General features: G+C 57.8%; 1 protein-coding gene across 3 annotated transcripts; it reads right to left on the bottom strand.

The window, feature by feature from the left end:
* Positions 1–519: 519 nt before the first annotated feature.
* VEGFA (vascular endothelial growth factor A) lies at positions 520–16,979 on the bottom strand. 3 transcript variants are annotated; one of them, XM_043591532.1, is made up of 8 exons: positions 15,865–16,979; positions 12,720–12,768; positions 9,314–9,510; positions 8,493–8,569; positions 8,140–8,166; positions 6,168–6,239; positions 4,908–5,039; positions 520–2,458 (listed from the first exon to the last, which is right to left on the bottom strand). In XM_043591532.1, exons 1-8 carry the CDS (start codon positions 15,928–15,930, stop codon positions 2,437–2,439), a joined length of 642 nt encoding a protein of 213 aa, XP_043447467.1. In that variant the 5' UTR covers positions 15,931–16,979; the 3' UTR covers positions 520–2,436. The 3 variants fall into 3 exon arrangements, with proteins under 3 accessions (XP_043447467.1, XP_043447468.1, XP_043447469.1); XM_043591533.1 differs by lacking the exon at positions 6,168–6,239 and having other exon boundaries at positions 15,865–16,977; XM_043591534.1 differs by lacking the exons at positions 4,908–5,039; positions 6,168–6,239.
* Between the last annotated feature and the right edge of the window lie 3,664 nt (positions 16,980–20,643).

The raw sequence follows: 20,643 nt of genomic DNA, 5'->3' as shown, positions 1-20,643 counted from the left end.
GCTCAAGGAACTCCCGGACCCTCTATGTAAAACTTAACACCGTGGAGTCACAGGCCCCCGTGAGCACCCCCTTACCACTCCCTAGCCTACTGCAGCCAAGGCCACATAGCCAAACTCAGCCCTCTCCTGTCCCCCGGGGCAGTAAGCTCAGACACATGGCCGGTTCCTTCCTCAACCAAAGGACCGGGCCTGGATCATGTGATTCCTGAAGGCAGCACTGCTCCCGGTAGGCCCTTGCTCCTGTCTAAGGTGCTGTCTCTCCGTCCCCCATTTCAGAGCCCATCCCCCCCACATCATGGCAGAGGGTGAACGGGGTCCCCCAGGACCAGCTCAGCCAGAATGGAAGCACCCTGGCCCCCAGCACAACAAGATGGGCCACGCCATCGCCTACCTACCTGGGACCCTTTTCCCAGACCTAAGACAAAATGCCACTTTCCCCAAGGGAGGAGGGAAAGGGGGCAGGAGGGAGTCCAGAACAAGGACCCAATGGAGAAGGAGAAACCAGGAGGAGCTTTGAGATCAGAATTAAATTCTTTAATACAAAATGCTTTTTTTTAAGATATATCTGTATTTCTTTGTTGTTGTTTAAAAATAAATATGTACTACGGAATATCTCGAAAAACTGTACTAGAGACAAAGATGTGATGTTAATATCTTTTTCCCACAATTATTACGGATAAACAGTAGCACCAATAAATAAATGATAACAAATATTAAAATTAAAAAAGGAGAGAGATTTAGTATGTAGAATTCTCTATTTTTTCTTGTTTTGTTTTTACATATAAAAAACAGAATAGCCATGTCTATTTTATCAGAATCACATATATACATAAACATATATATATATATATATATATACACAAAAACGCAAGTTGCCAAATATATATATAGTATGTAGATGTATATTGAAACCTTATTTCAAAGGAATGTGTGGTGGGGAACCAGGGAAAAGGGGAGGGCAGAGCTGAGTGTTAGCAAAATTAAATATCTGTTCAGGACAAGCTAGTGACTGTCCCCGATCAGGGAAAGAGAGATTGGAAACATGAATTTTATACACAAAGACCAGTACAAATAAGAGTACAAGAGACAGCAAGAAGAGATACATCTCATAAATAGTTGAAATTAAATATTAACCAAGAATACTGAAAAAAACCCTACTCTTTAATTAAATTAACTGTTTTAATTTCTAATTAAAAAGGGGTATTAAATAAGTATCATATATAAAACGCTTTCTCTTTTCTCTGCCTCCACGGTGGGCACGTGGATCCTGCCCTGTCTCTCTGTGCCGCGGGAAGGGTCGGGTCTGGGGACAGAGGAAGGTTAACCACTCACACACACACAGCCAGGTCTCCTGGGGCGGGGGGGGTGGGACAGAACTAGTGGTTTCAATGGTCTGAGGACATCAGGCCCTCCTGGGCTGCACCCGGGAAGGGCAGGAGGCCCTTCCCTTGGAGGACAAGCTGTCACCAGGCGGCCCTTCCTCCATCAATGTCTCTCTTCTCTTCGCCAAGACATCTGTCAGCAGCCTCCTGGGCATCTCAGAGCAAGTGAAGACGAGGTGAAGGCTGCCCAGTCTCCTGAATCTTGCAGGCAGTGCCCCTGGGGGCAAGATGCCCGTGCAGCATGTGGAGAGGATCCCCAAAGTACAGCAGTGTCCTGAGGCTCCCCAAACTCCTGGTCAGAGCCAGCGTCCTCGTCCCTGTACCTGTCGTCTGTCCATGTGACTCGGGGTAGAGGCTTAGGGCCAGGGCTGGGTTTGTCGGTGTTCCCAAAAGCAGGCCAAATTTGCCCCCATGCCCTGGCCATGCACGCTTCTGGGCAGGGGAGGGGACCCTGGCCTGCCCGAGAGGGACCAAAAGATCATGCCAGAGTCTCTCCTCCCATCCTCTTCCCTGTTGGGATCTGGGTGGGGACATTCTCCTCCCAACTCAAGTCCACAGCAGTCAAATACATCCAGTGAAGACACCAATAACATTAGCAATGTTAATTTAAAAAAAGAATATATATATTTTATATATATATAAAATATATATATTTATTTTTATATATATAATATATATATATATAAATGTATGTATGTGGGTGGGTGTGTCTACAGGAATCCCAGAAATAAAACTCTCTAATCTTCCGGGCTTGGTGATTTAGCAGCAAGAAAAATAAAATGGCGATCCAATTCCAAGAGGGACCGTGCTTGGTCACCTGCCCGGGAATGCTTCTGCCGGAGTCTCGGCCTCCGGACCCAAAGTGCTCTGCGCAGAGTCTCCTCTTCCTTCATTTCAGGTTTCTGGATTAAGGATTGTTCTGTTGACGATGATGGCGGTGTGGTGGTGGTCGTGGCGGCGGCGTGGTTTCTGTGTCAGTCGTTCTGTATCAGTCTTTCCTGGTGAGAGGTCTGGTTCCCGAAACCCTGAGGGAGGCTCCTTCTTCCAGCCCGGCTCACCGCCTGGGCTTGTCACATCTGCGGGAGATGGGAAACAGAGGCCGGGGGTTAGGGCCAGGCGAGGGGACGCGGCGGTGAGGCAGGCAGCCTCCCCTTCCTGGGAGCCCGAGTCCCTGCAGCAGAGAGGAAGGTGAAAGCATCGTTCTGCCCGGAGGAGCCCAGCGTTGAGGGGAGAGCCAGCCCCTGCCCACGGAGGCCCCGCTGGAGCAGTAGCTACGTCCAGACTCCCATCTGCCCTCCAGAGCTTACAGTCTAGTCGAGACAAGACAAGGACGAGGGGACATTTCATCACAGGCAACAAATGAGCACGAACTAAAGAACAGTCCCTACTTGACATTTCAGAGCTAGTGGTGACCAAAGTTGGACCGAGTTAGTCAACAAGGAGTCCCCGCAGAAAGAGGGGTTTCAGCTCTGCCTCTATGGGGCTGGTTTGGACAACAGAGTGGGGAGAGGACCCCAAGCAAGGGGTGGGGCTGCCCCCAGGAAAGTGAGGCTCCCACGGGAGCGGGAGCCAGAGAGGCGGGGAGGGACACATCTCCCATCACCACGCCCTCCCCTCCAGGCTCCGGCTGCAGGCCCCATCTTTCTCGAGCATGTTGGCAGCAGCAGGCCTCAGGTACCGGGGTGCCCCTCCTTTCCCATGTGCTGTGTAATTGATGGTGGGGGAGAGACGATCATCGACTGTGAAAGCTCCTGTCTAAGCAGAGGGGACGCCAAGAACTTTCTCGTCGTGCCCCTGGCTCCTGGGCTGATTATCTTTTACCTTCTCTACTATGAGAGATCACAACTGGCCCTGCCCTTCTGAGAGCCTGGGAACGAGGACCCTAAGCCTCCAATTTGGGGTACTGAAGCTCCCCCTTACAGGGGAGGGCTCTAGAGGTTGGGGTGACTTCTGTCAGCCCCCAGGTCACTTCAGACACCCCATCCCAGACATCTCTCTGCAGAATCATCACCACAGAAATCCTAAAATGACAAGTCCCTTATCTACCTTGAGGCCCCCTGGGGGATGTGGAGACCCCTCATCAGACCCTGGAGGTGGGCAGAGCCCAAGCCCAGCACTCATATACACTTCCTGTCTTCACCTACTACCAAGACAGACAGAAGTCTGCACAAACACCCCAGGGCCTCATCCCCAGCGCCCCCAGAACATCCACAAGCCACACGAGCATGGGGGTGGGGGAGGCAAGCACATTCTAAGAACTTTGATAATGGAACATCTGGACTAGCTGGGGGTACCCTGCCCCTGCCCAGGAGTCCCCATAAGCCCCCCACTAGGTGAAGCTTACACTGGCCCAGAGGGCTCCCAGCCTTTGTGCCCAGGCCGGACTGGTACAAGCTCCATTCAAGGCATCAAGATTGCCAGCCAAACTGTCAGGGCTCTGCGCTCCTGACCTTCCCCCCTGAACTCAGTCATATATTCACTTGCACACTTGCTACTTTCTAGGTCCTCACTGTGGTCAAAGGACAGTGGTACAGAGGCCTGGAGGGTTACACACAGGTGAATAAAAGCCAGGCCCTGCCGTGAGGAGTTCACAATCTAATGTCAGGAAAGTGGGCACGCCAGGGCGCCTGGGTGGCTCAGTCGGTTAAAGCGCCCAACTTTGGCTCAGGTCATGATCTCATGGCTCACGAGTTCAAGCCCTGCCTTGGGCCCTGTGCTGACAGCTCGGAGCCTGGAGCCTGCTTCTGTTTCTGCATCTCCCTCTCTCTCTGCCCCTCCCCCGCTCGCACTCTCTCTTTCTCAGAAATAAATAAAAAAACATAATAAAAAAAAAAAAAAAAAGGAAAGTGGGCACGTCCCACCCCCCACCCCATCCTGGGGGCATCTGGAAATATGTGGGTTGTTTGAGGCTGTCACCTTGACTACTGGAGTATTGAAGGTATCTAGTGTCCCCAAATGTTAAATATCTTAACCACCCTAAACCAACAGCCAGAGCCTGTGCCCTCTGGGACCCAGTCTAGGAGGGACTCAGACCTGCCCCTATGAGAGACACCAAGGGGATGAGATGCCCAGCGGTGCGGACTCCAGAGGGTGGTGGCAAGGCCCCCGAGAGTGTTTGCACTTGGTAGACGGCAGCGTCCCCCGCACCAGGAAGGGCCCCCGATACTAGCAGCAAAGGTAGTACTAACGACATCAGGACCAACAGCCACCACAGGACGCCTCAGGACCACAGGACACAACACTCAGCCTGCGTCCACACCATCACATTAAGCCACACCAGCCTGCCCCCTCAGGCAACCAGGGCCACCTCTGAACAGGCCCTCCCAGGCCAGGCCAGCACCTGCTGCCCACCACAGGGGCCTTGCGAGCAGAGAAGGCAGAGGTCAGTCACCAGGCAGGCAGCTAGAAGCCGAGCAAGCAGCTGGCCCCTCTCAGATGCGCCCGTGCGCACTCTCTCTCTCTTCCTTTCTCTCCCGGTCTCTGTGTGAAGCCCCTCTCTGACTCACTCCCCCTCTGGGAACCAACCTGCAAGTACGTTCGTTTAACTCAAGCTGCCTCGCCTTGCAACGCGAGTCTGTGTTTTTGCAGGAACATTTACACGTCTGCGGATCTTGTACAAACAAATGCTTTCTCCGCTCTGAGCAAGGCCCACAGGGACTGCAAAAAGGCAAAAGGAAAGACATCTAAGCTAGAGCATCAGCAGAGAGAGAGAGAAAAAAAAAAAAAAAAAAAAACCATGCAACACCCCCTAACAGTCTGCAGCTACGCCCCCACCCAGCTTGTTGGCCCCCATACCCTTCCATGCCCTGGAAGGATCCAAGTGCTGCAGCAGAAGACAGAGAGAGCGGCGGAAAGAGGCAGCACTGGCTAGGAAGCCTGCCTGCAGGAAGAGGCAGACATAGATGGGCAGAGAGTGCAAGGAGAGGGCCACCATAAGGGGACTGCTGTCCCCTGGGGACAAGTACAAGCCTTGAGCCACAGGGCCCCCAACAGCCACCACCCCAGAAGGAGCACACATTGACTCTCCACCTGCTGGCGACAGCAATCTGAGCCGCCTTCTCCCCGTGCGAGGACTCACGCCCAGGCCCCTCCACCAAAGGTGGGCCGAAGTGGGATATGTCGGCAGGCCAAGCCCGGAGGCAGCGCCCACGGCCAGGCCACTGGTGACCGAAGGGCCCACCACAGCCTCCGACCCAGAGGAAGAGCCTCCAAACCGACAGGGAGGTTTCTGTGGGTGCCGTGGGTTCGACCAGAATAGGGGGCTCCCCTCCAGAGGCCCCAAATCCACGAGAAGGGGCTGCCATATGGTGCCTGACCCCACCCTCAGATGACAATACACTGCCTCACATCATTCGCGCCCCTTCCTCGTGCCACGTCTGCCCTCCCCACCACCCTCAGCTTCCAGACAAGTGCAGAAGCCTGGAGCAGTGGAAACCAGTTGGGTGAGCAGGCACCAGTGCCTGGCACCCGTGCCAACGTGGGCCCGCCACCAGTGCCCAGTGGGTGAGAGAAAGGTGGTGCCCAGCCAAGCCGGTGTCCCCTCCTTGAATTCCCCCAGGCCCGCTCTGCCCACCTGCCCACCCTGACCCCGGGCCAGCGCCACCACCACCAGGTCTGGCCACTGGTGCCAATTAGTGGAGCGAGAGTGAGAGAGAGACACTGGGGGGAGAGGAGGAGGAAAGCCGGGAGAGGAAGGCAGGGGCAGGGTTAGGGGGTCCTGCAGGCGGGACTCTGATTGGGGGCCAGGGAGGCTCCAGGCAATGAGACAGCAGAGGCACCACGTACACGCTCCAGGATTTATACCGGGATTTCTTGCGCTTTCTTTTTTGCCCCTTTCCCTTTCCTCGAACTGATTTTCTGGAAAATAAAAAAACAGAGACAGACAAAGAGAGAGCGAGGGGGAAGGGGAGAGGAAAAGAAGCAGTGAGGAGGGCACACTTCCCGGAACGAGGCATCGGGAGGCTAGGGAACTCCAGGAAAGAGCTTGCGCACGAACACGCACACACAGGCTGGGGTAGCAGACACTCAATGGCTCCTTCTTCTCGTTTTGGCCACCCTAGGGTGGCCAACCCAGCCTCCGGCAATGCTTGGATGGGAAGCAGAGGCTGGGTGGAGGGCACAGGACCCACAGGCCTGCATGCTCCTGGCAGCTCCTGGCAGGGGACAAAGCCCCCTGGGCAGGATCTTTGTCCAGAACCCTGTGCAAGTGTGACCCTGAAGGTCGGGGACTGTAAAAGGTAGGCCAGAGTTTGGGGAGGGCAGAGACTTGATGCGATGGGAGCAGGGGTGGGGGGTGGCAGGCTGTGCTTCAGGCACCTGCCTTCATTTCCCAGTGCAACAGCAAAGGGGTCCCTCCAGGGGCCCCGCCTCTGCAAATCCCAGCGTGGGGCGGGGGGGGGGGGAGCTACATTGGGAGCTGGCACAAGACCAAGGGCGGCACATGAAAGGCGCCAGCCTGCCCAGCCATACCCTGGGCCGAGAGGCGGGGACGGGTGCCCTCAGAGCCCCAGGCAGGCGGTAGGGTGGGGTGGGAGTTAGGGATGCATGGGAGGAGGAGCCTGGGCGTTACTTGGCAGGGAGTTCTCTCCCCAGCCTGTCAAAGCCTGCTACACCATCTCACCAGACTCTCTTCCGAGCCCAGGCGAGCCCCCCACTCTCCCTGTGGGCAAAGCAGGCATTTGGGAAACCGGCAAGGGGGGCAGGCTGAAGCCTGTCCCCCTCAAGGGAACCAGCACTCTCCACACCTGCCAGGCCAGAGGATGCCCAGAATGTCTGCCACATGGGGAAGCAATGAGGGGAAGGCACTGAGAAGAAGGGCCAGACTATTCCCTCCAGGAGAAAGCACTGGGAAAGGGGAAGGTCTACACACACACACACAAACTCACTCTCTCTCGCTCTCTCTCTCTGAGCCTGCTCTCCCAAACCACTGCTCTGGTAGCCACAGCAATTCTGGAAGTTGGGGACTTAGGGAAGAGGTAAGGGGCTGGGGCCTAGGAGTTTCTATGTCCCTAGAGCTTTGGGGGCAGACAGGATGGTGAGGTGGGGGAGGGAAGGGCACAGGTGCTCTCTCTCATTCTCTTTCCCTGCAGGCCTGCCCCCTTGCCAGTTGCTCACCCAGTTTTGAAGCCTCACTGCCCCCAGACTATGCCCCCCTGCTCCATCCTGACCCAACCCTCCACACTGAGCAACTGGAAGCCTCAGAAAATGACCAACATTCAACTCACTTCTCCCTGGCCAGGAGGGCTGAGTGTCTCTGGCCTGCCTCACTGCTACAGGAGGGCATCACCAAGGAAACATCTCAGCCGGACCCAAGTCCAACTGCGCCACCACAGCAGCCGCCGTAAGAGGCCGTTTCCCCTGGCACACAAAAGGTCTCTCTGTCACCTACTCCCTCTCCCTGCGGTGGGTGATGGGAGACTAGAGCAAGCCAGGGAGCCAGTGTCCACACTGCCCCCTGACACACCAAAACTTCAAGTCCCGGCCAGGAATGACCCGGAGACCTGGAATGCATTGTCTCTTCCAAAGGAAGCTCCAGGCTCCAGGCTGGGTTTTGTCCCTAATTCTAGAGACATAATCCTCGAGTCTGCTCAATCCCACTACTACCACCACAAGTCCTCAGGAGACCAACTCCCTGACCCAGTGAAGCCATCAGACCCCCCCCCCACCGCCCCCCCCACTCCGACAGAGGAAGCCAAGAACCCCAAACCAAGATAACGGGCCAAGGAGAGGGAGAGGAGCTAAAGTCATGGCTACTTACTTTTCTTTCGCTCTATCTTTCTTTGGTCTGCAGCGGGCAGAGAAAAAGAGAAGAACAAAACAGAGAAGGGTTGAGATGGTGATGAGACCAACAAGAAGAGTCACATACTACTATGACATATCAACGCAGTTTTAATCTCTTGACGCAAACTAACGCATTTAATCCTGCTAACGATGCTATGGGGTACCTAGCGTTATTATGCCCGTTTCCAGATGTAGACACTGAGGCACAGTGAGGTAAAATTAAAGTCGCCCAAGGTGCCACAGTGGGAAGGTGGACATGGGCCAACACATGGCACGTGCTCAACCCCGCCGCCACGTGCTGAACGAATGAGCCCGTGACCCCATCCTCACCTGCATTCACATTTGCTATGCTGTAGGAAGCTCATCTCCCCTATGTGCTGGCCTTGATGAGGTTTGATCCGCATAATCTAGAGGGAAAGGAAGCAGATCACAGAGGTTAGTGACCCAGCCAGCCATACCCAGATGGGACACCCCATGGCTCTTGCCACTCAGCACCCAGGGGTTCTACAGAGCAGGGGTGGGGGACAGAGGTAGGAGGGACCAGGGGCTCCGCCAGAAAGAGCCTCGGGCCCACCCCAACGTCCCCAACCCTGCTGATCTCAAGGAGCCCCTGTTCTTCTTGAGGGCAGACATGGCTGCACGGGTTGGCCAGGCTGGGAATTCAGGTCCTGGGTTCTCACCGGTCCCAATCCCTCCCCTCCTTTTATTTCCTCTAGGCTTTACCCTCATCCCTGGTAGCTACCCAAGAGCCACCCTCCCTGGGGTCTCAGAGCTCCCTCCCACCCTGTTCAAGCTGAGATGTGCCCTGTCGCTGCGAAGCACCAAACAACTGGCTTTTAAACCTCTCCATGGACCAGGCTCATCCAGCTTCCCAGATAGAGCCCCCAAAGAGGAAGGGCCCTCTTCCTCCAAGAGAGGAAGAGAAGGCCTCCTGTCACAGGCGTCAGCCCCTGTGGGACTGGGGAATGTAGGCATCTTTCTCTCCAAAGAAAGCAAGACTCCCCCACACGTCCCTGCGACGGACTCAGGGGCAGGAGCGGAGCAAGTCACGTCTGGCTCCTCCTCTCAAGAGCTGCCCAGCAAAGGGCCTGGGACCACCTGTTCCCCAAGTCTAACCCCCCCTCCCACCCCCACTCCCTGCCGATGCCCACCTGCATGGTGATGTTGAACTCCTCCGTGGGCACACACTCCAGGCCCTCGTCATTGCAACAGCCCCCGCATCGCATCAGGGGCACGCAGGATGGCTTGAAGATATACTCGATCTCATCAGGGTACTCCTGGAAGATGTCCACCAGGGTCTCGATGGGACGGCAGTAGCTGCGCTGGTAGACATCCATGAACTTCACCACTGCGTGGGATGGGGTGACACGTGAGCCCAGCAGGTCACACGAGAGATGGCCGGCTCCTAACTCCGCCCAGCTTGGGAAGGCCGCCCCTCAGAGTGCCTGTGAGAGGTGCCCACTTTCGGGCCGGTCCTTCCAAAACTCTAACCTAAGTCCCTCCGGCTGTGGTTGGCATCCTTCACCTAAGCTTTCCACCATCAGCACTGATGAAGGCCTGGTTTTATTCCAAAGATCACACCAGGCTGTCAGGTTCTGCCAGAGATAACCTGCCACATGTGATCCCGCTGCCTCGCCATGACAGCCGAGCGCATTCTTGGGTCAGCCTCGATGCCAGGACATAGTTCGAGCACGAGTTTACTTGTTGAGGGGTGATCTAAGTTGCCCGTGAAAGGAGCAACAGCCAGCTTGGCAAACCTACTCCCCATTTTCCTAAGACCTCTGCCACACCACCCTCCACCCCAACAGCCAATTAATGAGCACTTATTATATGCTGAGCAAGGTGTGCAGTAGCCCATAGTTTTCATGGCCAACAATTCTCCCCGCACGACACCATCAGGTTCCAGTAGGAGGCCCATTTTACCAAGAGGGAACTGGAGGTTCAGAGAGGCTGAGTAACTCGCCCCAAGGCCACACTTCACTAAGTGTTAAGAGTTCAAATCAGTTCTGCCATGGAAGCCTTCCCAAGGCAAGCGACATCGTGTGAAAACAGAGGGGAAGCACCGCAGGGGGCGCTGTGCCAGATTGCCAGACCCCTCCCCAGACGCAGGCTGGGAAAGCGGTAAGCATCAGCACAGGGCCTGGGCCGGCCAGGAATCAGCAGGTGGCAGTGGGTGGGCACACTATGCAGGCCCTGCCAGCCACCGATAACCCCGCCCAAGAGGGCAAACTGCTTGCATCATGGAAAAAACGGTGCTGCCATTGCAGCCACGGAGCGTTTCTAGAAGCTGATCTGGAGGGAGAGCAGGGTAAAGACAGCTTCCCAGGCCGGCCGTGGAGCCTGGGGTGCACTGGAGCATGAAGGGGTAATTCTAGGCCACAGGGGCGGGGTCCTTGAGAATAGATGCAATCAAGACCTGGACTGAGGACTCCAAATTGTGGCCCAGGCCGCCACTCTCCCTCTCTCTCCCTTTCTCTCTGACACACACACACACACACACACACACACACACACACACACCCCACAGTAATCCTGTCCCTGAAATGTATTTCCCCTGCACAGGAAGAAGGAGCAGCACCCAGGCCATGAAGTAGTCCAAGCTCAGGCCATGACTTGGTGTAACCTTGGGCCAGTTCCTCCCTCTCTGGGCCTCAGACTGCACATCTGTGTAAATGGGTTGGCGGGGGGGGGGGGGGGGGGCATGTTTAAAGACACTGAGAGCGAGGCTGAAATGTGGGGTTTTGTCTTCCCTTTCCAGCCCTGTGAATAAGCATTCTTTGTCAGCCCAGGTGACAGTCTGGAACCTCACCAAGGCATGTGAAGGGCCACCCCCTAGCCTGCCTCTCCCAGAAACAAGCTGAGCCTCCTCCTCCCTCCAGAGGGTAAAGGAAGATGAGCCCCGGGGAGCAGGGTTGAGGGGCATATACACAATAGGTGGGTTGAAATTTGGGAGCTGAGGGGAAGGCCACAGTTGTGACAACAGCAGGATAGTCCCTGGCCTTGCCTGAGATCTACTTCCCCTATGCGGACAACAGGCATAGAATTCTCTCCTCCACCCTCAGAGGGGTTAAGGCAAAGCACCTTCAAAAAGAATGAAGCCCAGGGATCTGAAGAAGCCCTTTTCTAATCCAAGTCTATATCGAAGATGACTGAAGAATTCTTGACCTGACACTGTGTTATGGCTGGGGACACAGGTGGCCAGGTTTGGGGCCCCACCCAAGACAGGAAAGCAGAAAGGTCTGGCCTGGGCCGTGGGTTGCTGAAGCTAAAAAGACACAGGCGAGGAATTCCTTGGAAAAGCTCCCTGGAATCCCTAAGGGCCGTGCGGCGGAGGAAGGTAGAGGGGAGAACCTCACCCAAACCCTTCACGCCCCAGCCACTGCCTCTAAGGAAAACCGTCCCACTTCTGCACAGGCCATAAACATACGTCTACTCCAACATCAAGCTGTCTTGCTTTTCCTTATTTCTTGAAGACAATCTTTTCCCCAAGCAAACAAAGACCATTTGCTTGCCTCTCCCAGACCACAGAGACCACCGAGAGACCGATGGCGGGTGGGCACACACTGGGAGCCAGGAGCTGTGAGTGGCACAAGCTGTGGAGTGGCTGGGAAGCAAGGCCCCGGGCCAAGGAAAGAGCTCCTGAGGGAAGGAGGCAGAACCGGCTGGGCATCACCACCGGCCCAGGGAGTGCAAACACCGCCCCTGGCCACTACCCTGGGCCACGCTGGATTTGGGTCAGAAAACGCGCCCCAAGGAAGACCCCAGGGCCTTCTCTCCTCAGGGGTGGGGAGCTGGGGGAGTGGCATCAGGCATTCCTCCCCCAGGCTGAAGCAGAGGCCGCATTCAGTGTTGGGGGAGAGCCAGGGCTTCCCTGGAGAAATGGGAGGGTCCCTGCTCCAAACCACAGAGGAACAAAAGGCAGGCGGACTCTAGTTGGGCAGGGGGCGGGGCACCTGGGAGCTACAGCCAGCCCTCTGCTGGCCCAGGAGGGAAGTTCACAGCACCTAAACCTATCCCACCCAGAGGGCAGAGGAGATTGTAGGGCCTTCTCTCCACCCGCTAAGGAATGCAGACTGTGGGGAGGGGTCCTACGAGGTGGGGCCCCCCTGCACCTCCAGCTCACGCGCAGCTAGTTCGCTGGACAGCAAGGGTCACAGCCCCCTCCACAGAGGCCCCACAGGTGTGATGCAGCTGGGTTGGATGTGACAGAGAATACCCATCCTCCCCTGAGGGCAGGTGGGACAAGGGACACCTCCCTTGACCCCGGGGATCTTTGAACACTGCCTTCCTGGTCTGTGCTCACGGCTGCCTCTCCAAGTAAAATTTTACTGGAAAGAGCAGAAGGAAAAGGCAACACGTCCTATTTGTAGCAGAGGCCTGACTCGGAAAGAGAGTCCTCCAGAACAAAGGGTTATTCTCATGGTGCTCCCCTCTTCCCTTCTTGATCCCCATCCCTGCACCCCTTCCTGCCCCCATAGCCCTGAAAGAAAGGAATTGGTCCTCCCCAGCCATCCGCTGGGGAGACAGGTACCCCACCCAAGAGCCAGGGGGACTCACCTTCGTGGGGTTTGTGCTCTCCATCTGCCATGGGTGCAGCCTGGGACCACTGAGGACAAAACAAAGAGCAAGACACGGGCATGAGCAGGATGCAAAGGCCCAGCCACCCGCCCAGGCAGCAGCCTCTGGCTTCTCCAAGGCTGCTGAGTGGAACAAGGCACCTGCAGGGCTCCCCACAGCACAGAGCATGCCCTCCACCCCTGCGCTGCTCTAATTCTGAAGGAAGAAAGAAACTAAGCAGATATTGGGGGGTGGGAAACTAAAAATACAGGAGAAAAACACCAGAATGCTGTGCTGTCCAGGTCCCCGCCCCTTCCCCACATTACCTCCCTCCCAGCTCCCCCCACTCCCCATCCCCCACCCACACACATCCCTGGCCACAACGGTCCATTGCTGAGTTAATTTTCTCAGACCCCTGACTCCCTGGTCCAAAGCCACGGTAAGTATTAAGGTCAAATAGGAGGACAAATTTGGACTGAGGCAGGAAGGAAAGACTGGGGGCAAGAAAAACAACATGGTGACCTTCTCTTGCTGACATGACAAATACCAGGGTGAGCTGGTGCTGGGGAGGGCGGGGGGGGGGGGGTGCAGAGGAACGAAGGGCGCCAACCACCCTCCCCCATCCAAACTCCTCCTTCCTCGGGAACATTCAGCAGATATCCTCAGGTATATTCAGCAAACCCACAGGTTGTCTAGATGGTAAAACCAGGAAGGAAACCCTGCAGGAGGGGAGAGCCCATTGCTCCCAGCACACAAATCTCCCCAGAGCCTGAATGTATCTCCAGAGCCCCAAGCCTCACACTCCCACCTCACTCTCTGGTTTCTTCTCCCTCCCAGACTGAGGGAGGTCTCAAGCCCCTCTCACCTGGCTGTGCACTCTCCTCAAAGGCAGCCAGGAAAGCCTTCTATGCCTTAGCACTACCCAGCCCCTAGGGGGCCCCCTGCACCTCCTAGGCCCGAGGCTTCCCCTATCCTCCCCATCCCTCCCCACCCCCACGAGATCATTCCTCCCCTCCCCACAAGCTGTGAAGGTCAACAAGCCCAACCATGTGTACCTGACAGCTAGGAGCAGGCAAAGGCTTCTCCCAGCCCTTCAAGGAGGCCTTTGGTTCTCACCAGCTGGCCACCTCACTTGCCCTTCTTTGGGGGCAGATCCCCAGCAGCCGAACTGTACTCCAGCCCACGGAACTGCAGACCCCCCTGACAGAGCCTCACTGTCTGTCTGTCTGTCTGTCTCCTTCCCACACATCCCCAGGGCACCCCAGACCCCCCAGCCTTGTCCCTAGGGCCAAGGTCAGGTAACAGTTTCCAGGATCCCAGCTGGATAGACTTCCATTGCAGCTCTCCCTCAGGGACCCCCTGGAGTCTCCACTTTGCCTCTCACCCATCCCAACGATACCCTCTGGTTTCCTTCTGCCAATGTTCTCTCTATGTCCTCCGCTCCTCTTGGGCCCCAATGAGGAAAGGGGACAGAAACTTCTTAACCCCCTCCAAGGCCAGGGGGCACTGGGAGGGGTGGCTCTAGGCAGGGAGAGGCCAGGTGCCCTTCTCTGGGGGCCTCTGAAGGTCACAGTGTGGCCAGGCTGCCATTCCTCCCCCTCCCCCCCCCCTCCTTGGAGGCCTGGAGCCAAGGCCTTTGTGCCAGGGTCTGAGGAACTGAGTGGCAGCAGGGACCCCAGCCCATTTCCTTCCTTCTGCCCCTCTCCAAGGGGACTCTGGCTGAGGGAAGGTACAAGAGAAGAGCATAAAAGGACCCCTTCGGTGACTTTGAGAAGCAAGTTGGGTGGGCAAGTTTGGAGTTCCAAAAAACCACCTGCTCCTGCTCCAACACCCCCCATTTCACCAGGACAAAGTGTGTTTGCAAGGCTGGCAGGAGCTCCTTCCAAAGGTGCGGGGAAAGCTGGTCCCACACTATCCATATCACAGCAAAATTTAAGCCATTTTTCCAAAAAGTGTAAAGTGAAGTGGAATAATGACACTATTTAATTCCTCCCTTAGCCCATCCCCATAAAAGCTAAAGGCACAGCTCGGAAGTGTGGGGGAGGGGAGCAAAGGAGACTGTCACCGAGTCCGGACTTTAGGTAGTCTGACAAAGCACCAGGGTGGGCCCTTGCACCCCGACCTCTGACAGTGATCATCCTTTCCCTGGCCTCTGGGGTCAGAGGCGGGTTACACGGGTCTTCTCATCAGAGGGTAGTGAAAAGTAGAAAGGTGGCAGGGGCTTCTCTCCACTTTAGGGAAGAAATGGGGAAGGGGTGTCAAGAAATTTCCTCCTAGCACAGGAGAGGGCTAGGGGCTGGGGACGGTGGGGGGGGGGGGGGGGGGGCTGGTTCTCCAGATCCTCTGGCTAGGGATACCTCGAGAGGTCACCTTCCCGTGGAGGGCCGGCGGGGGGAGGGGCGCCGCTCGCCGCCCGGGGCTCCCCGCTCGGGCCGCCGAGGCTCCGGGAACACGCGGCCGGCCAGGCCCGGGCTGATGTAATCGGCTCCGCGCCGCGCGCGCCCGGCCGGGCGGGGGAGGGCGGGCACCGAGCGGGACGCGAGCGGGGACGGGCGGGGGTGCCTTGGCGCAGGTGGCCCGGCGGAGACCGGGGGTCCCTTCGGCAACCCACCCCGAAACTTTTCTCAAACTCGTGGCGAGGGCCGAAGAGATCGAGCTGCAGTGACAGCAAGCCCCCTCTCTCGCCCGCGCCCTGCCCCCTCCACGCTCTCAGCCCTCCCTCGGTCCAAGGTCTGGGCACCCCCCTGCCCGTTGGGCTCCGGCTCCCGCCCCCGCTGCCCGGACTTCCAGTTCGTCGGGGACCAGCGGCCAGGAGCAAACTTCAGCCGCCGGCGGCAGCGCAAGCCCAGCCCCCTCGGCCTCCTCCTCCGGCTCCCGCCCTCCGCTGGTCGGCCCAGATCGTACGTGCGGTGACTCTGGTGGGTGGGCAGGGCCCGCGTGGGCGGTGAGATTCTATCCTGGTGCCCTCCCACCTAGCGCGCGCCCCCTCCCCCTACACGTACGAGGATTGAGGGGGTAGCCGCGCGCCCGGTGCCCAAGGACCCTCGTGGGGTACGGAGCCCCCACGCGCGCGCTCGCACGCACGTCCCCAGCGGGGAGAGGCGCTCGAAGCGGCCCGCGACGCCTGGTGGGCACGGCCGCTTACCTTGGCATGGTGGAGGTAGAGCAGCAAGGCAAGGCTCCAATGCACCCAAGAGAGCAGAAAGTTCATGGTTTCGGAGGCCCGGCCGGGGCCGGCGCGGCTAGCGCTCCCTCTCCGGCTCGGGCTGCGGGGCGGCCCGCTCTCCTCGGCGCCTAGGCGGGCTCCTCTTCCTCCCGGAGCCGAGGCCCGGGCCAGGGCCTGGGTCGCGCGCGCGGCTGGGGCACTGTCTGCGCACACAGCCGCCTCACCCGTCCATGAGCCCGGCTTCCGAGCTCCGAGTCGCCACCGCGGCCCCCTCTCCTCTTCCTTCTCTTCTTCCTCCTCCCCCTCCTCCGACTGCGGCTCCTCCCGGCCCGGGCTAGCACTTCTCCCGGTTCCGCTCGGCTCGGCTGCCCCGGCGCGGACCACGGCTCCTCCGGAGCGAGAACAACCCAGAAGTTGGACGAAAAGTTTCACTGCAATGCCGCGAGCCCCGACCCCCTCCACCCCGCCTCCAGGCGCGGGCTCCGGCTCTTGCCCGCGGCTCGCCGCCGCGTCCACCCTCGGCCGCCGGCCGGGGAGGAGGTGGGCGCTGGGGCGGGGGGCGGTGTCTGTCTGTCTGTCCGTCAGCGCTGCTGGTCCGATGCAGGATCCCAAGGGGGAGGGCTCACGCCGCGCTCTGGCGGTCACCCCCAAAAGCAGGTCACTCACTTTGCCCCTGTCCCTGTCGTTGCTCGCTCGCCTGCGCGCGCTCTCTGACCCCGTCTCTCTCTCTCTTCCTCGACTTCTCTCTGGAGCTCTTGCTACCTCTTTCTTCTCTCTGCTGGTTTCCAAAATCCGAAGTGATTTGGAGAAGTAAAGGAGCAATCTCCCCAAACGGTCGGCCCGATTTAAGCGGGGAATGGGAAGCAAAAATAAATTAAAACGGGAAAAAATGTGGATATTTAAAATTGCTTAAGAAAAAAAAGAGGAGGGTAAACCCTGGATAAATGAATATCGAATTCCAGTGCGGAGACCTCTGGCTAGTGACCCCGCCGGTTCGTCCGCCTCGCCGCTGCGCCTCCCGACCCAGCGCCGCTGCCGCCGGCTCCACTCGCCCCCCGCGCCGCGGCCTCCTCGCAGCCCGGCTGCCCCAAGCCTCTGCGCTCCTCACCACTAGCGGCCGCTTAAAAATCAGACCCGGCTTGTCCCCGCCTGGACCCCGCCCTTGGAACGCCCTGGGGGCGGGGACAGGCCCAGTCTCGGCGCCTCTCCCGCTGCCCCGCGTGCCCCTCGGGCCTTCCCCTGGGACGTGTAGCAAAGCCTGCCCCCCTACCCGTAAAGGGGAAGCTCGACCCCCACCTAGGTTCACAGCCCGAAAATTACCCATCCGCCCCCCTTTGCCCAGACACACACACGCCCGCGTGGTATTGGGGGGAAGGGAACAGGAAAGTGAGGTTATGTGCGGACAGGGCTCGAGCGCTATTCCTTCTTTGCTGGGAATATTGGAGGGAGGGGCGTCGGGGCGGGCAGGGAGTCGGAATAGGGACGGGTGGGGAGAAGGACATACAGATATATTGGAATCCTGGGGTGACCCCTGGCCTTCTTCCCACTCCAGCACTCTCAGCCCGCCCCCCCCACACACACACACACACTCACACTGACACACGCGTCCTCACTCACACGCAGACGCTGCTCTCCCAAGTTCACCAGCTTCCCTGTGGTGGCCGAGCGCCCCCTAGTGACTACTGCCCGCACACCCCAGCTCTGGCTTAAGAGGGAATGGGCTTCAGGAAGAGGGTGGAGGGACACTACCCCTGACTCCCTCGTTTCTGACCTCCCTAACAGAGGCATGTTTGGGACTCGAATGGACCCGTGTGCAGCGAGCCCAATGCTGGGCACAGGAGACATGATGTACCCATGTGGACAATGTGCCCATCTGGAGACCTCATCTGGCCTGCTGACATCAGAGTGAGCTACAGCCAACAGACTGGGGTGACTGGGGTCCTTTGGGAAGTGTCCAGGGAGACTTTCCTGGGGAAAATTATTTGGCACTAAGTTTGTGGGGCTGAAAATGGGAAGCCGTGTGGTTCTGGGGTTAGTCAGTGGCCCAGAGGAAAGAGGACCTGTTGGAGCCCACGTATGCACTGTGGAGTCTGGCAGAGCCCAAAGGGAGAGGCAGCCGGGCAGACAGAAGCCCTTGTTCCTGCTCTCCCCCCCAACCCCAGATGTTGCCAGGGAACTGAGGCCAGGGGGCTGGTGGGGGCGGATGGAGGCCAGGGCCTAAGTGATGATTCAAACCTACTCACCAACGCTAAGGAACGTCTGTAGGCCAGCTGCCCGGAGCTCCCACCAGGCTGGGGGCCAAGCCTTCTATCAGCCCCAGCCCAGGCTCTTAGCTCATCTTCCGAACAGAATCGGGGTTTCTCCTTGGTACCCCTAGACCCCCAGGGTCCCTTGCCTACTTCTCCCAGCTGGCAGCCTCTCTCCTCTTTCCCCCAGTCCCCCCCTTCCTTCAAAGCTCCCTTCTCCCCCAACTCCCCCGGTCTTCCCTGAGTGCTCCCGAGGCCCCCCACCCCACCCTTGCATATAGGAACCAGCCTGGAAAAATTCCTGGTTGGGCTTTGACCCAGTAGCTCCCAGGTTCCCCCCAGGGAACAAAGAGGGGGTTCTGATACCTGAGGGAAGAGAGGGACCAACCAGTCTCATTATGAATCCAGATCAGTGCCAGGCCCAGGGCTGATGTAGCCTCTGTGAGTGCCGGGGCTGAGAACTGGACTGTGACGGCATCCCCCAAATTGACCAAACGATCCAGGGAGGTTACTCAGCCAACCCCCTGCCTCAGCACATGGTGCTAGGTTACCTTTTTAGTAGCCCAATTCCACACGACTGGTGTCCTGATGCCCCTGTGAGCAGAAGGGCTGCCCACCCCCATCCCATCCTACCCTTTCCATCATTCATGCCTCCAGTCCTGCCTGAACCACCTGGCAGGCTCCCCAGCACAGGGACGAGGTCTCTTTCCAGTTAGGAAATGTTTATTTGCTGGCTCAGGGCCCCCCTCCTTACCTAGGCTCCATGCTCCAAGCTCTGCATGGAAGATAGAAGCGAAGCCCTTAAACATCCTCCTTCCAACCCGGTCTACATCTAGTGCAGCCAGAGCACAAGATGTGTGGGGGCTTTGGCAGAGATCCCCTCCCTCACCCCTGCAGAGCAAAGGAGCAGGCAGAGCCCAGGACAGAGTCTCCCAGCAGCACGAGCAGGGGCTCACCCTGGTCCCCTCCACGGCATCCTTCTCACCTCAGCCTTCCCTGGCCCCTCAGGGGCCAGAAGAAGGGGTCGTAGTAAAAGACCCTGAATTTGAGAGGAGAATGGAGGGGTTCCAAGGTGGAGGTGGGTGTCATTGTCATAATAATCCCAGGGCTCTCCCCAAACTGACCCAAACATCCCCCTTGGTGGTATTCAGCAAGGTGTGTTTCAGCTACCTATGTGAGATTCCCTCTGTGGGCTTGGCCCAGGGAACCAAGGGAATGAGGGGGCCGAACTGCACCCTGACCTGAGGAGCTTTTGAGCAGGTTTCATTGGGGTGGGGAGGGGGTCTCCCAGCCCCGCCCTTCATTTCAGAGACACAGCCTGGTGGTGACTCAGAGGAGGGTCAACTCTGGATGCTATCCCCCAGGGCGGTGTCACCAGCTTTCCCGACAATATGCTGTGATGATGTACAATACCCGGCCAGTGCCCACGTGAGCATCGCATTGAGAGCCCGACACACCTGGGTCGCCAAAAAAGGGGACGAAGCACACAGAATCAGGAATGCAAATCAACAATCGGTAGACCACATCCTGTCTCTCCAGCACCATCTCCTCTGACAGACTTCATCCCCCCAACATGCTCCCTCCACAGGTCGCTGAAGGGCTGGGAGTCCCAGGACACACTGAACCCCCAGAGAATCCCAAGCACACAGAAGGACCCAAGGTCACCTAACAACATGGGGGGGGTGGTGAGGCACGGAGCAGAGAGCAGCCCAGACAGAGGTCGTGCTGGGTCCCCTCCAAGGGCATCCTCTGCCCCACTCAGAGGGCCCCACCTCAGGACCAGGGCAGTCTCAGCTTATGGCTCTGAGACAGTTCAAAAGGAGCCAAAGAGGAAGGGGAAGGTGTTCCAGGTGAGGGGGAAGTGAGGAGAGGGGTGGGGGTGGGGGTAGAGAAGAGCGTGAAAGGTGGCCAGGAGCCAACAGTGGCCCCAGACAAAAGAAGTAGTGATGAGGCCCAAGGCACAATAGTTGTACTTTGTCCTAACGTCCTGTTACTCTGATGTTCAGGGAAGCTCTTGCCTGTGTGGGTGTGGGCGATTAACCTCCAAACCCTCGGATGAAGGGACAGAGCCCCTCCGAAGTGAGGAAACAAGGAGAGAAGAGAGTTGCTGATTCTTGCTGTTGCCCAAACATTTCTCCAGGTGGTTCCGCTGTGATGGAAGAAAGGTCTCCTCCCTCACACCATCCCCTGACTCCCAGACACCTAACCGGACACAGATCGGATCCACTGGAAGGGCAGGAATACCAACGTGTTGGATTGAAGGAGAGAGAATTGGAGTGGTTCCCTTCAATTCCCTCTCTCCGTTGGTAAGTCAATCTCTCTGCCTCTGTCTCTTTCTCCCCCCACCCCTCTCCTCTCTCTATCACTAGGTCTTTCTCTACCACTATGTCTTGGCAACAAACCAATGGAAAGACAAAGCAAAAGCAAGGAAGAAGGGCCCCTTTCTCTCCCAACTTCGCGCCCCAATCTGGAGCTGGAGGTTTGACGTGGGGTCATGATAGGCAAGGATGCT

Source organism: Prionailurus bengalensis, chromosome B2, assembly GCF_016509475.1.
Source record: "Prionailurus bengalensis isolate Pbe53 chromosome B2, Fcat_Pben_1.1_paternal_pri, whole genome shotgun sequence".
NCBI classification, from domain to species: domain Eukaryota; kingdom Metazoa; phylum Chordata; class Mammalia; order Carnivora; family Felidae; genus Prionailurus; species Prionailurus bengalensis.
The sequence above is the reverse complement of the archived record's forward strand: the minus strand, read 5'-3'. Positions and strand labels throughout refer to the sequence as shown.